This window comes from Rhinatrema bivittatum, chromosome 3 (genome assembly GCF_901001135.1).
Source record: "Rhinatrema bivittatum chromosome 3, aRhiBiv1.1, whole genome shotgun sequence".
Taxonomy (NCBI): Eukaryota; Metazoa; Chordata; class Amphibia; order Gymnophiona; family Rhinatrematidae; genus Rhinatrema; species Rhinatrema bivittatum.
In genome coordinates this window covers 415,165,333-415,179,128 of record NC_042617.1, presented here as the reverse complement: position 1 = coordinate 415,179,128, position 13,796 = coordinate 415,165,333, and the positions used below count along the sequence as shown (strand labels likewise).

The following is a 13,796-nucleotide window of genomic DNA, read 5'->3' as shown; positions in this document are numbered from 1 at the left end:
ATCCAGCTAAGGAAAAAACACATATTTGTAGCCATGGGGTAGATTTTCAAAGCAGCGCGTGGGCGTACATGTGCGCGCGCACATGTACGCCCGATTTTATAACTTGCACACGCACAAGTTATAAAATCAGGGGTCGGCACGCGCAAGGGGTTGCTGCCTTCCCCCGTTCCCTTCCCCCTAACCTTCCTCCCCCCAACCCTACTCTAACCCACTTTAACCTTTGTCAAACCTTTTGCGCCTGCCTCGAGGCAGGCGCAGGTTGCACGCGATCCTCTGACACAGCAACGGGCGCTGTGTCGGAGGCCTCTGGCCCCGCCCCTTTAGTAAAACCCCGGGTCTTAGACGCGTCGCCGGGGCTTTATAAAATAGGCTCAGTGCGCGTAAGCCCCCTACGCACGTAAATCCTCTGAAAATGCGACCCATATTGTTTTCCCCATGAGCACTCACATTATTTTTTTAGTTACAATGCTAACACCTTGGCGTAGAAATATTTAGAACATGTAAAACTTATGAAAGAACACAGAGAGGCTTTTTATTTGTGTGACAGGGGGAATCTGTGAGAGGGGAGCCTTCTTCTCTGCCTGCCCTCTGCTCCTGAATTCTCCTCTCCTCCCCCATTTTTACTCCCATGCTCCTTTGGCCTCTCCCCATCCTTGATCCTCCCTCCATCCTTCATGCTCCTGCCCTCCTCCCATCTTTCCTCCCCTTCCCTCTCTTCTTTCCATCTTTATCATTCCCACCCTCACCTCCGATCTCTCTGTCTCAAATATCCCCAATTCTTCCTTTTTCTCTTTCCATTTCAGACCCTCACTCCTTCTCCTTCTCCTCCTCCTTGAAAATCCCAGCCCTGTTACTAAGCTGATGCTCCTTTTTCTCTTCATTGCACAAATGATGAAGATTCCTTTTCCCCTGCTCAGAACTCAAAAATAGACCATATTAAATTAACCGGACACAGGAGAGGTCACAAATAACTTTATTTTAATAAAATAAAGTTATTTAATGTGCAAATGTGCCAGAATTTTCTCTTGCCACAGAATCTACCCCCTGAGAAACCTGGAGGCTCTGCCATATCTTCCCATACACAGGGCAGCAGAACATCCAGACGCAGGAAAACCAATATGGATGGCCTGAAATACCTCTAAATTGGCCCCTTTTGTTTGCTTGCTGTGTTTGTACCAAACACAGCAAGCCAGACTCGTGCTATACTCATATTGGGTCTCAATTGGTAATGCACAGCTTTGACAGAAATGTGAAATGGTTTGATATTAGCCAATTCCACGTTCTCAAATGTAGAAGTGCTCTCATGTCTGAGGATAAGAAAAATAAAGTTGAATATTTTAAGTAAAAAAAAAAAAAATTAAAAAATTTGCACATTTTGAAATAATATAATTCCTCTTAAATGATAGATGTAGCAGGCTGGCAGTTATATTTAATAAGAAATGGTATAGACAGGCATTTGATATAAGTAAAATTATGTGTGTATATACTGTACATAGGGAGAAGTGTCCTCAATACCTATTTCCTTGACCCCCTTCCTGAATTCTTTCTTCCATCCAAATTTTCTTTTCACTTTACTCCCCAACGTATAGAAGGTTGCAGGCTCGCCCAGAACATACAACATTTCAAAAGAAGTTAGAGCCCCAAAGAGTGGACACCAGGTGTCCGTAATGTTTATCCCATGCCACATCCTTCAAATAAGGATGCTGGTTTCTCCCTCAAGGTCCCCAGAGCTGTGGCATTTAGATAATTTTGTTTTTAAATGCCAGAAAATACAATTTTAACTTTGAAAGTTCCCCAGCCCTGCCCCCTCCCTCCCCCCAAAAATTTAAAGAACAACCCTCCAAAGAAAATCAAACGTTTCCAGTGAATTGATCTTATATGCTCACTTCCTTTAAGAAATATCCTTGTAATGGTGACTTTTTTGGAAGCAGGGTTAGATTTAACTTATAACCTGTTTTGGCAGGTTCCACTATCCTGATAAGAATGTAGTCCAGGTTGAAATATGCCTCTATACATAAAAGAAAGGAAAAAGCAAATAGATGCTAATTTAGTTTTTAAACAAAGATTCATGTTTGCCCTCGGATTGCGCAAGGAAGTATTTTTAAAGTACGTGTTTATAATTTTTTTTAAATAGTTCATCGATTCCATATTTTTCTGAATGAGAAAGCATACATGTACGTCATAGGCATGTGAAAGTGGTGTTTCTGATTTCTGGTGCCACAACAATGGTCATATTCTAAAGAGAAAAGAGCAGTTTGATTTTTAATGTAGGCCCTCCAGAACACTATCGGCACTTTAAGAGGATAGTAAAATGGCAACCCACGCGTAAGTTTGCTTTGAAAATTAGCGGGATCACGTGTAACTTAGCACGACATAAGTGCACACATTTCTGTTTGCTGGAGAGCAGGTGGAAATGCGCAAGCAGACGTTTACATGCATAATTTTGAAAATCAAAGGGGTACACGTAAACGATTTCCTGGCCCCGGGGAATGCCTGTTTGCAGTACCCCCTAACAGGACGTGCAAAATTGCTTCTGTGTGTATTTTGATGTGTACAGCCCTTGGAGTAATTATCAAAAAGTCCATTTACACATGTAAAACTGCATTTTACATGGGTAAATGCTTTTGAAAATTACCCCTTAAAGAACTTAAAAAAAAAATATATATATTTTTTTTAATTTGTGCATTTTCATGTTCTACCTTTTTAATAAATAGTATGATAGTAAAATATAGATTGTTCAGGAATTAATTGTCTTCATTTAATGTTTTAGCCTGAAACCATTGGAACACTTTTTAATCTCAAGGACCTCTGGTTGGATGGAAACCAACTGGCTGACCTACCTCCAGTAAGATGATTATTATTATTATTTTTTTTTTTTTTTAATGGAAGTTTCTTACAGTACTTCAGCTTACCCAGAAAAGCAGGTTGAGTTTCAGGCTTCTGACCCAGGCTTGATGCGTTTTCTCTGTGGCAGGAGTCAGCTATGTTCCTGCCGCTGCCCTCACCGGCACCTCAGCTCTCCCACTCTTCCAGCATGCTGCTGGCTCCCCTTTTTATATCCCCTGGCCAGGGCCGGATTTAGGATTTGGGCTCCCGTAGGCAGAATTGGGGAAGGGGGCAGAAGACCCTGGAAATCAGATGCTGGCTGAAGTCCCTCTACCACCACCCCTCTCCAGAGTCCCAGAGTGAAGTGGATGATTGGAACAGGCTCCTCCTTGGCACAGTTCACTCATCTTTGGCCTGAGTGTTCAGCGCCTTCACAATTTGGCACCCTAGGCAATTGTTTATGTTGCTTGGGGTCTGCCTGTGATAAGAACACATCAAACGAACATCGGGGCATCTATGAACAGTGCCAGGGCAGCCACCACTCTCTTGGCTCTCTTATCTGGGCAATTAGAGCCCCCCTCTCCTTCTGCTGTGCTTATTGGCCCTGCTATGGCCATGTTCTCCCATATCCCCCCAGCTCCCAACACAATGTCCGTCAAGTCTCGGCCTTTATACATGGGTGATCTAGGGAGCATAAGTGTCCCCAGCTATCAGGAAAACAAACATCTTCAAATTTCGTTTTTTGTTCACATTGTCCCAATTGCTCCATCATCAGTGCTGCTGTGATAGAGCCAGAGAGCAGGCGGCACAGGGCAGTGCTGCTTCTGCTTGCCGGGCCATCCGGGCCACACTGGAGCCAAGAGGTTTGGGGGTCGCTAAATGGGAAAGACTGAGAGGGGGAAGGAGGAGACTGGGAAGAGGAAAAGAAAGATGAGTAGGATGGGAGCTCAAATGTAGAAAGTTTTATTTTCAGTTTTAGTGAATGTTCATGTCTTAAGTTTTTTTGTGTTTTGATCAGTACAGGAGGGAAGTGCATTTCTCTTTCTCTGGTGTTGCACTGCACGCAGAGTCCGGCTTCTCAGAGCTTCCATTTCAGTTTCTCTCTCCGTGTTTGCATCTAATTTGTGGTCTCTTGTTCTGCATGTGTGCCAGAGGGATTCTGTGTAGGGATCTATAGCCGTCTGCCTTATTCATGTTTGCCAGTGGGAAATGTGTTATGTACTAGGGCCTGGAGTAATATTTGCAGTGCTGCCTTTTCTTAGGTAGGGGATGTTGCTCTCTGAGTCTTGGGAGTTAATGCTGTGATGGTATGGCAAGTTTGCTTTATGACTTCTGAGGTTTTTTTTTCTGCAGGGTTCATCTACTTCACAAACTGGAGGGATGGAGGGATGTTATGTTGCTGTTACTGAGGCAACAAGTGAATTTTAAATATTATTGTTTTCTATGATGAGTTGTAAAGGGAAATGTCCTAGCTCTGCTTTGCACACATTCTTGAGGGAAATTTCTGTGGATACAAAGTGTGTTTTAGAAAACTGGATGTGCAGAGTTCTTATGGAAGATTGGCCCATCCTGTATTGATTCCAAATTTCACTCTGATCTAGAAGAAAGGGTTAAATGAAGCTATGAATTTTAATGGTAATTTTATTGGGTGGTTGAAACTGGCCAGGGGTTTCTTTATTGCATAGAAAGACCTTGGGACTTTTTCTTGTAGTGTCTTTTATAGCCACTTTAAAGGCAGGAGCTGTGCTGTAGGGGTGCATGTGATATATGGAAATGCCACTTTAGATTGTTACACCCCTCCCCCCCACACACGCACACCAAATTTTTCTGTCTAGAGAAATTACTGTCTGGCAATCCAAAATTTAAAAACTGGCACCCATGAGCCTTCTCCTATCCTCACCTCTGCACCAATCTTACACAGTCTATGGGTCTAAAATGTCTAAAGGGGGCCGAGCGATCTCTAAGGCGCTTCTGCCCCACCTGCTGAAATTTTAAAATGGCGTAGACTAGCCCTGTGGTCAGAGCCAATTCATTGTATGGAGGTACTTCTGTATTGTATTGGAAAAGCAATAATAATTAAACGTTAAAAACAGAGTAAGATAGGGTGGGCAGCACAATAATTGTATGCACAGGGCAGCAAACAAGCTAGCACCGGACCTGTGTGAAATGCAATAACTGGGAAGTATGCACAGAAGAAAATCAGAGTTGATAATCGATGAGATGAGTGGTTATGTGGGGAAACAGCAGCATGGATGGCACAAAAGCATCAAGACTCAAAAGAATAAGCCAAGTTCATTGAGGATGACCATCAAACTGCTAGCATGAGGATAGTTATATTAAAAAAAAATAAATTACTAAATAACTGAAATATTTATAAATCGATGGTGAAACGTGGCTCCAGTTGGAGTCTGTCATAGCTGTCAGTGGGAGTAGCCCCAATATAACGCTACATTTGGAGTAGAGGAGTAGCTTAGTGGTTAGAACAGCGGGCTACAAACTAGGGAGACCAGGGTTCAAATCTCACTGCCACTACTTGTGACCCTGGGCAAGTCATTTTACCTTCCGTTGCCTCAGGTACAACGAGGGACGGTAACTTTCAAAGCAGCATGCAGGTGCATATTGGGCTGGCGCCTAGAGACGTGTTGATTTTATAAAGTGCAGGCATGTTATTAAACCACCTGGGTGCACGCCTAGCTGTGTAAATCCCACTTATACTGAGTAAGTTGGGGAATTTTGAAAGCAGTACGCGTCCCCACCACTACCAGTTTCACTTGTTTGTCCATCAATTTGCTCAGTCAGTCCTCCAAACCCCACTGGTTTAATAGCTTGCACGCTCCCAGTTATCCCAGACCCTTAAAACCCCTCTGGTATGGTTAGTATTTTCTTAATTTAAACTTACACCTCCTTCCTAGCAGAAGTTAACTTAAGCGGCACTCAACTGGGCCCATGCCTAGGTGCGTAAGTATTTGTGTGCATATATCTTAGCCATGCCCCGAAACAGCCATGTCCCACTCAGACCCCATCCCTTTTTCAACCGGAGTGAGATTTGCACGCTGTGGGAGATATGCGCGCATCTGGGCGACTTTTCAAAATTCAACGTGCGCATCTACCGATTTTGGTGCGCGCCGGGCTTTTAAACTTCACCTTTAAGACTGTAAGCTCTCTGGGGATAGGGAAGTAACCTACAGTACCTGAATATAATCTGCTTTGAAGTATTGAAAAGCAGAATATAAATAAATAAAAATACTTACTTAAGTTCAATGATGAAGGAGCAGGTGGGAATCAAAAATTACTGACGCAAAGCATAAGTTTAATAACTTTACCAATGATTCTCCCGCCAGCTTTAGGGGGAGGTGTGCAATCTGTGTGGTCACAGGGCACTGCTGCTTCAGATGCATGGTGGTGTGGCTTGTAAGGGGTGCCTCAGGGGGTCTCTCTTAGCTGTGGAGAGCTGTATGTGCAGAAGTGTTTGCCACCACCTGCATGGAGAGCAGGGTGCCCTTGCAGCTTTGAAGAGGGCACTGCTGCCCGCAGTGCCGTGGGGTCTTCAGGGGGAGACGAGCCCTCTTCCCCGCCCCCCCCCCCTGCACACACACACATCCTGGCCATGGAAAGAGCTGCTTTTGGTGTTCTCACAGGCTGATGCTGCCACTGAAGCTGGTCCTGAGGATTCCCACACTACCTCTTTTGCATCCTTCAGAGATCGCTGTGAAAAGTCAAACGGGCATAGAGTGAAAGTGGATAGAGTAGCCATGCATTTTAGTAGCAGGCACCTTTTTTTTTTTTTGTAGGATTCAAGTTATAATATTAAATCTAAATTATCACAGCTTTTTGTGTTTATCTCCCATTCAAGCACTGTTTAAATACAATTTATCGTAACAAAACTTACTGAAAGAGGAGAGACTAAAAGGAACAAGATTATTTTTACCCCTTTAGAGTGGGATAAAGCAAGACACAGGAACGTAAATATCTACAATACCTGAATGTAATCTGTTTTGAAGTGGCTGAAAGGCAGAATAAAAATCAAATAAAGGTACCTGTGCAAATTTACTCTCAGAATCAGTGAGGATGGCAGTCTGTAATCATTGGACTCCTGCCGCCCCTTTCAAATCCAAAATGTTTTTAGCAATTGTAGTGAACAGGCAGGGTGGAAAGATATTTTGAAAGCATAGGGAAACATTTTTCCTTGTAATTTTTTGATTTGTTTTTACTTTGCTCATTATTTTCTATTGTCAATTTTTTACATTTTTGGTAGCTTTTTCTCAACTTTTTTCTTCTTTTGCCTGTTTTTTAGATTTTTTTTTTTCATTTTTGCAGGGATGTTTTTTTTTTTGTTTTATGTTTAGTCATTTTTTTAAAAAATGTTTTCTTTTGTATATTTGTTTATGGGTTGGTTCTTGCTTTGTTTTTAAATTTAGTTTTCTCCCCTCCAGCATTAAGTCAGTAAAACTCAAGGTTGTTTTCTTTCAGTTGTCATGCTTAGACTATAACAAAATCATCTTCCTTTTTGGGGTGCATACCCAATATTCTGTGAAGCAATTGCTAATTGTGATATACAAATGAGACTTCTGGTAGTTTTGCAGATGCACTGATTGTCTTGTGCTTAGTATCTGGACTATGAGAATGCTCAGGTGTGACATGAAAAGAATGTGTGTAGGTGTAGGCATGTTATGAAAGGCTTTTGCATGTGTTTACATTAATACAGAGGTGTGTGAACACAATCTATAATAGATTTCTCTCTGGAACTTTTTCAGGAGTACAGAATGTTATTGGTATTGGCATGTTTTACAGTTTCAGTATAAGAAATCTGTTTATGGTATTACAGGTAATTTCTGGCAGTTTTATTTTTTTAAACTCCTTTATATATTTCAACATTGATATGCAAGAATAAACTTGTAAATAAATCAGCAATAGATAAAAGAAATAAAATATTATACATAAGAATGAATTAGAAATCTAATGCTATAAAGACCACAACATATGGAAGGTGGACCTATAAATTAGGGAGAATTTAAGGAAAAAAAGCAAAAATTCTACCAAGACGAGAGAGATTCCTCTAAACATATAACAAGATATCCCCGTTAACCAGCCAACTCAACATATTTCAAGATCTAGGTAGCCCATCACTCCTAAGGGCAGTAGAATCAAGAAATAAATGTAACTGAGAGGGTTCAAAGAAAATAAACTTTCCCATTGAAAGAGACACTAATCATTCACATAGATATCTGAGTTAAAAACAGACACCCAAGGATACGATCTCTTGTGTCATAACCAAAAACTTTTTCTTACTTTATTGGGAAGCTTGACAAAATTCCGGAAAGATCTTAAATTTTAACTCCATAAACAAAACTTGTACAGAATGATAGAACAGTCTGAGAACCTCTTGATGAGAAGTAAATGTCATATTAAAAGGATATCCCTGTGTGCTTCGTCTACCACCGTATACTCCAAAGCGGGCCCCGAGAAATGGAACTCATTACCCCCCGAACTCAGACAAGAACAATGCCCGATCACCTTTAAAAAGAGACTCAAAACTTGGCTGTTCGAGCAAGCTTTTAATCTACACCAATAATCTCCCACTAATCACGCCTTTTCCATCTTAAAATGGCTTTCTCAGATTATAACCATATTGTAATCCCAGATATCATTCTTACATGCAGCCTTCTCATGCCGCAGTTCTTCCAGATTGAACCAAGTTTAGCTATTGTCTTGATTGTTACTTTAACTATTGTCTTGCATGTTACTTGTTTAGCTATTTATGAGCTTGTTACACATAAATATCATATTATTTTGTTTATGGTAATACCTCTCGTTTGCTGATCCTAGTTAATTTTCTTTGTTCTATGTAACCGCATTCTTACATGCCTGTTAATGTTAAAATGTAAACTGAATTGATTTGTAGCTTTGCTACAAGAATTTCGGTATATAAAAATGCTAAATAAATAAATAAATACTCCAAAATTGCAGAAATATCTAAGGAAACATTCTGTTGAGGCAAATCTCAAACATCCTGCCCAGTCTCTGTTTCTTTTCCAACTGGAGGGTAAAAGGTCTTCCTTATAAGAGGGCATGGTACCTTGTAAAATACCAGGAATATATCTCACATATATGATTTAAACAATTCCGCTGGAGAAATCATAGATTCAATAGGAAAGATTTTAGCACACGGAAATTGAGAATCTGCACAATATTGTCTAAATGTTTTATTCTACAGTGAGCCACATTCTTATTTTGCAAAAGTGTGGACTGAATAGCAGACAATTTTTTCAATTTTTTGATTCAAATTAGCGGTTTGAGATTGGGCCAGTCGCTCAGCAGTTTGGAGGAATGTATCTTTGAAGGATACTAATGAAACAGGAGAGTTAGGGCATCTCAACAGAGAGGTTCCAATAAAAGCAAAAGTAGTCCATGTGCCTATATGTAAAGAATCACCTGAGCTACAGAATTTCAAATTATCCATATCAACTGAAAAAGCAGGTTGTTAATACAAACAAAAAACGCACTTTGAAATGTTTGTATGACAATGCCAGAAGTCTAAGAAGTAAGATGGGAGAGTTAGATTGTATAGTAGTGAATAATGAGATAGACATAACTGGCATCTCAGAGACCTAGTAGGAGGAGGATAACCAATGGGACAGGGCTATATTAGGGTACAAATTACACCGCAATGATAGGGAGGATCAACTTGGTGGAGTTGTAGTACTTTGTCAGGAGAGTATAGAGTCCAACAGGATAAAGATCATACAAGAAACTAAATGCTCAGTAGAATCTATATGGGTAGAAATCCGATGTTTGTTGGGTAAGAGTATAGTGATAGGAGTATACTACCGTCCACCTGGACAAAATGGTCAGACAGATGATGAAATGCTAAGAGAAATCAGGGAAGCTATCCAATTTGGCAGTGCAATAATAATGGGAGATTTCAATTACCAACACATCCAGCGTGCAAGAACTAGGTAGCAAAGTCCATCAAATATAATAATTTTTTAATTGAACCAAAGTTAAAGACATCATTCATGGCAACTCCATGTCACTTCAGAAAGTACAGGTGAAAGGAGTCCCCCGACACGGTCCGTGTTTCGCGGTAGCTGCATCGGGAGGGACCCGCGGATAAATTTCATCTAGAACATAAAAGATAATAAATAATGGACCTTATAGAATGGCTATAAAGACTACAACTGGTAACAATTAAACATACCTTATGTATTCATCCTGGAGCGCATCGGCTCGTACAACAGGTAAACTATTTAAAGAGGCAGTTTTGGCGCCAAAGACAGGAAGTATCGCGATAGTGTCTGGAGACAGAACCACGCCCCCACTGAAGACAATTCAGGTAGACAGTAAAACAGGAAATATCGCGAGAGTATCAGAAGACAGAACCCCGCCCCCACTGAAGACAATTCAGGTAGACAGTGAACCATCCAGTGTCAGTTCAGGTGAATAGAAACCATTCAATGTCTCTATTGAGACCATTCGGATGGACCGAGGACAAATTGAAGATCCACTTTTGTTCCCGTCGACCCAGGATTTCAGAATAATCCCCTCCCCGAATCGGGGGAGCCACAACCTCCAAAATTGAAAATTGTATATCAGCAGTGGTGTGTTGATGTTGGACCCAGTGTGTAACTAGGGGTTCATCCATCCTGAGAAGACGAATATTAGAACAATGTTCTATGATTCGGGTCTTCACCATTCTCGAAGTCTTCCCCACATATAGCAAGGGACAGGGGCACTGTATAACATATACTACGCCCTTAGTGGTGCAGTCTGATTTACTTCGAAGTTTAACCACATACCCAGTGGTAGGATGGATGAAAGAGTCTGACTGTACAGTGTGACAGCATACTGAGCAGTGTCCGCAGGGGCTATGCTGGCCAACCCTACTCTCCCTTGATTGTCTATTGAAAGTAGCGTGTACTAGTTGGTCCCGAAGATTGTTACCTCTCCGAAATGTAAATCGTAATGGACCCTGAAACAGCGAAGTTAAAGATAAATTCTCCCAATGTCTACGGATCATTGCTGCAATTGCTTTACTTGAAATGGAGAAAGGTAGGATGCAGTTAAAACACCGATTATCATTGTCTGCTGAGGGGAGGAACAACCAGTCTCGATTGGTGTACAAGGCTCTCTTGAAAGCCTTTTTCACCACGCGAGGCGGATATCCCCTCTCCAGAAACCGCTGAGCCATCACCTTAGATTGTTCTAAATAGTCAGTACGGGATGAGCACAGGCGTTTTAATCTTAAAAATTGACCCGTGGGGATATTATCTTTCAGGGGTTTCGGGTGGCAGCTCGAGTATGCCAACAAAGTGCCTCGTACACCACGTCCTCCCTCGCACCTTCCGGATGCATGGCAGTGAACTCTGAGACTGTATTTAATCTATCTTCCCGCGCGCTATCTGACGTAGAAATAAATGCCCTACAGAAAGGTCTATCATTTGTACCTACTACACGTTGTGACCCATTTGACCTTCAGGTGCACCTTTATAGATTTTTTCGGATTCTAAAATTAAAACTGTTCTTTATTGATTCTCCGCCCACTGCAGACAATTCAGTAATTTCTAAAAAATCCAGATGGACTCCTCCGGGCCCCACTCACCCCTTATTGGGGGCTTTTGAACGCTTAGTCAGCAAAGATGCTCAGCTGCTCGCCACCAAGAAACAGTTCATACAGCATAATTTATCACAAAGAGAGGCTTTAGCTTTAAAGGAATTATCTAAAGACTCCTCTATTGTTATCAAACCGGCGGACAAGGGTGGAGGTATAGTAGTATGGGGGAAGACAGACTATGAGGCGGAGGTGTTGCGCCAACTCAGCGACACCTCTTTTTATAGACTCCTTGCAGAAGACCCCACACCAGATTTATTAAAAACGATTAAAGAACTCGTTCAGGAAGCCTCTGACCGGAAAATGCTCACGAATAGGGAAGCGAAATTTTTGGTCAATTCTACCCCGATTATGCCACTCTTTTATCTCCTGCCCAAAATCCATAAAACTCTGATATCCCCTCCGGGCCGTCCCATTGTTTCGGGAATTAATTCTTTACTGGAACCACTATCACAGTTTACTGATATTTTTTTAAAACCATTCGTTGCCCGGATTAGATCTTATGTGAAAGACACGGCACATTTGATCACAAAATTGTCGAATTCTACGGTCCCCTCGGGGGGCTTTTTCTTTGTTACATTAGATGTTATCTCACTTTACTCGAATATCCCCCAGCTAGAAACATTACGACTCATTGAAACAGTTTTAGATCAACGACCAGTTCCTCAACGACTGTCTACTTCTTTTTTGTTGCAATTAGCCACCCTTGCCCTGACAAAAAATTTTTTCATGTTTAATCAAACCTACTACCAACAAATAAAGGGGACGGCGATGGGGGCCACAATGGCCCCCTCACTGGCATGTCTGTATATGGATCACTATGAAACTTCTTTGATATATCCCTCGGACTGGTTTATTTTTGTAGATTCTTGGTTACGCTACATTGACGACATCCTGATTATCTGGAAGGGGACAGACATTCAATTCTTTCTGTTCTATGATTGGCTTAACTCCCTAAATCCACATATACAGTTTAATTACTGCATTCACTCCTCACAAATTGCCTTTCTAGATATTGTTATTTCTGTCAAACAGGATCAATATGTTACCACACTGTTTAGGAAGGAAACCGATAGGAACACTTTGTTGGCATACTCGAGCTGCCACCCGAAACCCCTGAAAGATAATATCCCCACGGGTCAATTTTTAAGATTAAAACGCCTGTGCTCATCCCGTACTGACTATTTAGAACAATCTAAGGTGATGGCTCAGCGGTTTCTGGAGAGGGGATATCCGCCTCGCGTGGTGAAAAAGGCTTTCAAGAGAGCCTTGTACACCAATCGAGACTGGTTGTTCCTCCCCTCAGCAGACAATGATAATCGGTGTTTTAACTGCATCCTACCTTTCTCCATTTCAAGTAAAGCAATTGCAGCAATGATCCGTAGACATTGGGAGAATTTATCTTTAACTTCGCTGTTTCAGGGTCCATTACGATTTACATTTCGGAGAGGTAACAATCTTCGGGACCAACTAGTACACGCTACTTTCAATAGACAATCAAGGGAGAGTAGGGTTGGCCAGCATAGCCCCTGCGGACACTGCTCAGTATGCTGTCACACTGTACAGTCAGACTCTTTCATCCATCCTACCACTGGGTATGTGGTTAAACTTCGAAGTAAATCAGACTGCACCACTAAGGGCGTAGTATATGTTATACAGTGCCCCTGTCCCTTGCTATATGTGGGGAAGACTTCGAGAATGGTGAAGACCCGAATCATAGAACATTGTTCTAATATTCGTCTTCTCAGGATGGATGAACCCCTAGTTACACACTGGGTCCAACATCAACACACCACTGCTGATATACAATTTTCAATTTTGGAGGTTGTGGCTCCCCCGATTCGGGGAGGGGATTATTCTGAAATCCTGGGTCGACGGGAACAAAAGTGGATCTTCAATTTGTCCTCGGTCCATCCGAATGGTCTCAATAGAGACATTGAATGGTTTCTATTCACCTGAACTGACACTGGATGGTTCACTGTCTACCTGAATTGTCTTCAGTGGGGGCGTGGTTCTGTCTCCAGACACTATCGCGATACTTCCTGTCTTTGGCGCCAAAACTGCCTCTTTAAATAGTTTACCTGTTGTACGAGCCGATGCGCTCCAGGATGAATACATAAGGTATGTTTAATTGTTACCAGTTGTAGTCTTTATAGCCATTCTATAAGGTCCATTATTTATTATCTTTTATGTTCTAGATGAAATTTATCCGCGGGTCCCTCCCGATGCAGCTACCGCGAAACACGGACCGTGTCGGGGGACTCCTTTCACCTGTACTTTCTGAAGTGACATGGAGTTGCCATGAATGATGTCTTTAACTTTGGTTCAATTAAAAAATTATTATATTTGATGGACTTTGCTA

General features: G+C 41.7%; 1 protein-coding gene across 1 annotated transcript in view; it reads left to right on the top strand.

Annotated features, from left to right (window-relative positions):
- Positions 1-13,796, top strand: part of LRRC1 (leucine rich repeat containing 1) — a 248,198-nt gene that overhangs the window by 165,100 nt on the left and 69,302 nt on the right. Inside the window, exon 7 of the mRNA XM_029595706.1 lies at positions 2,771-2,845. Coding sequence (XP_029451566.1) covers positions 2,771-2,845 — 75 coding nt within the window. The remainder of the gene's footprint in view (positions 1-2,770; positions 2,846-13,796) is intronic.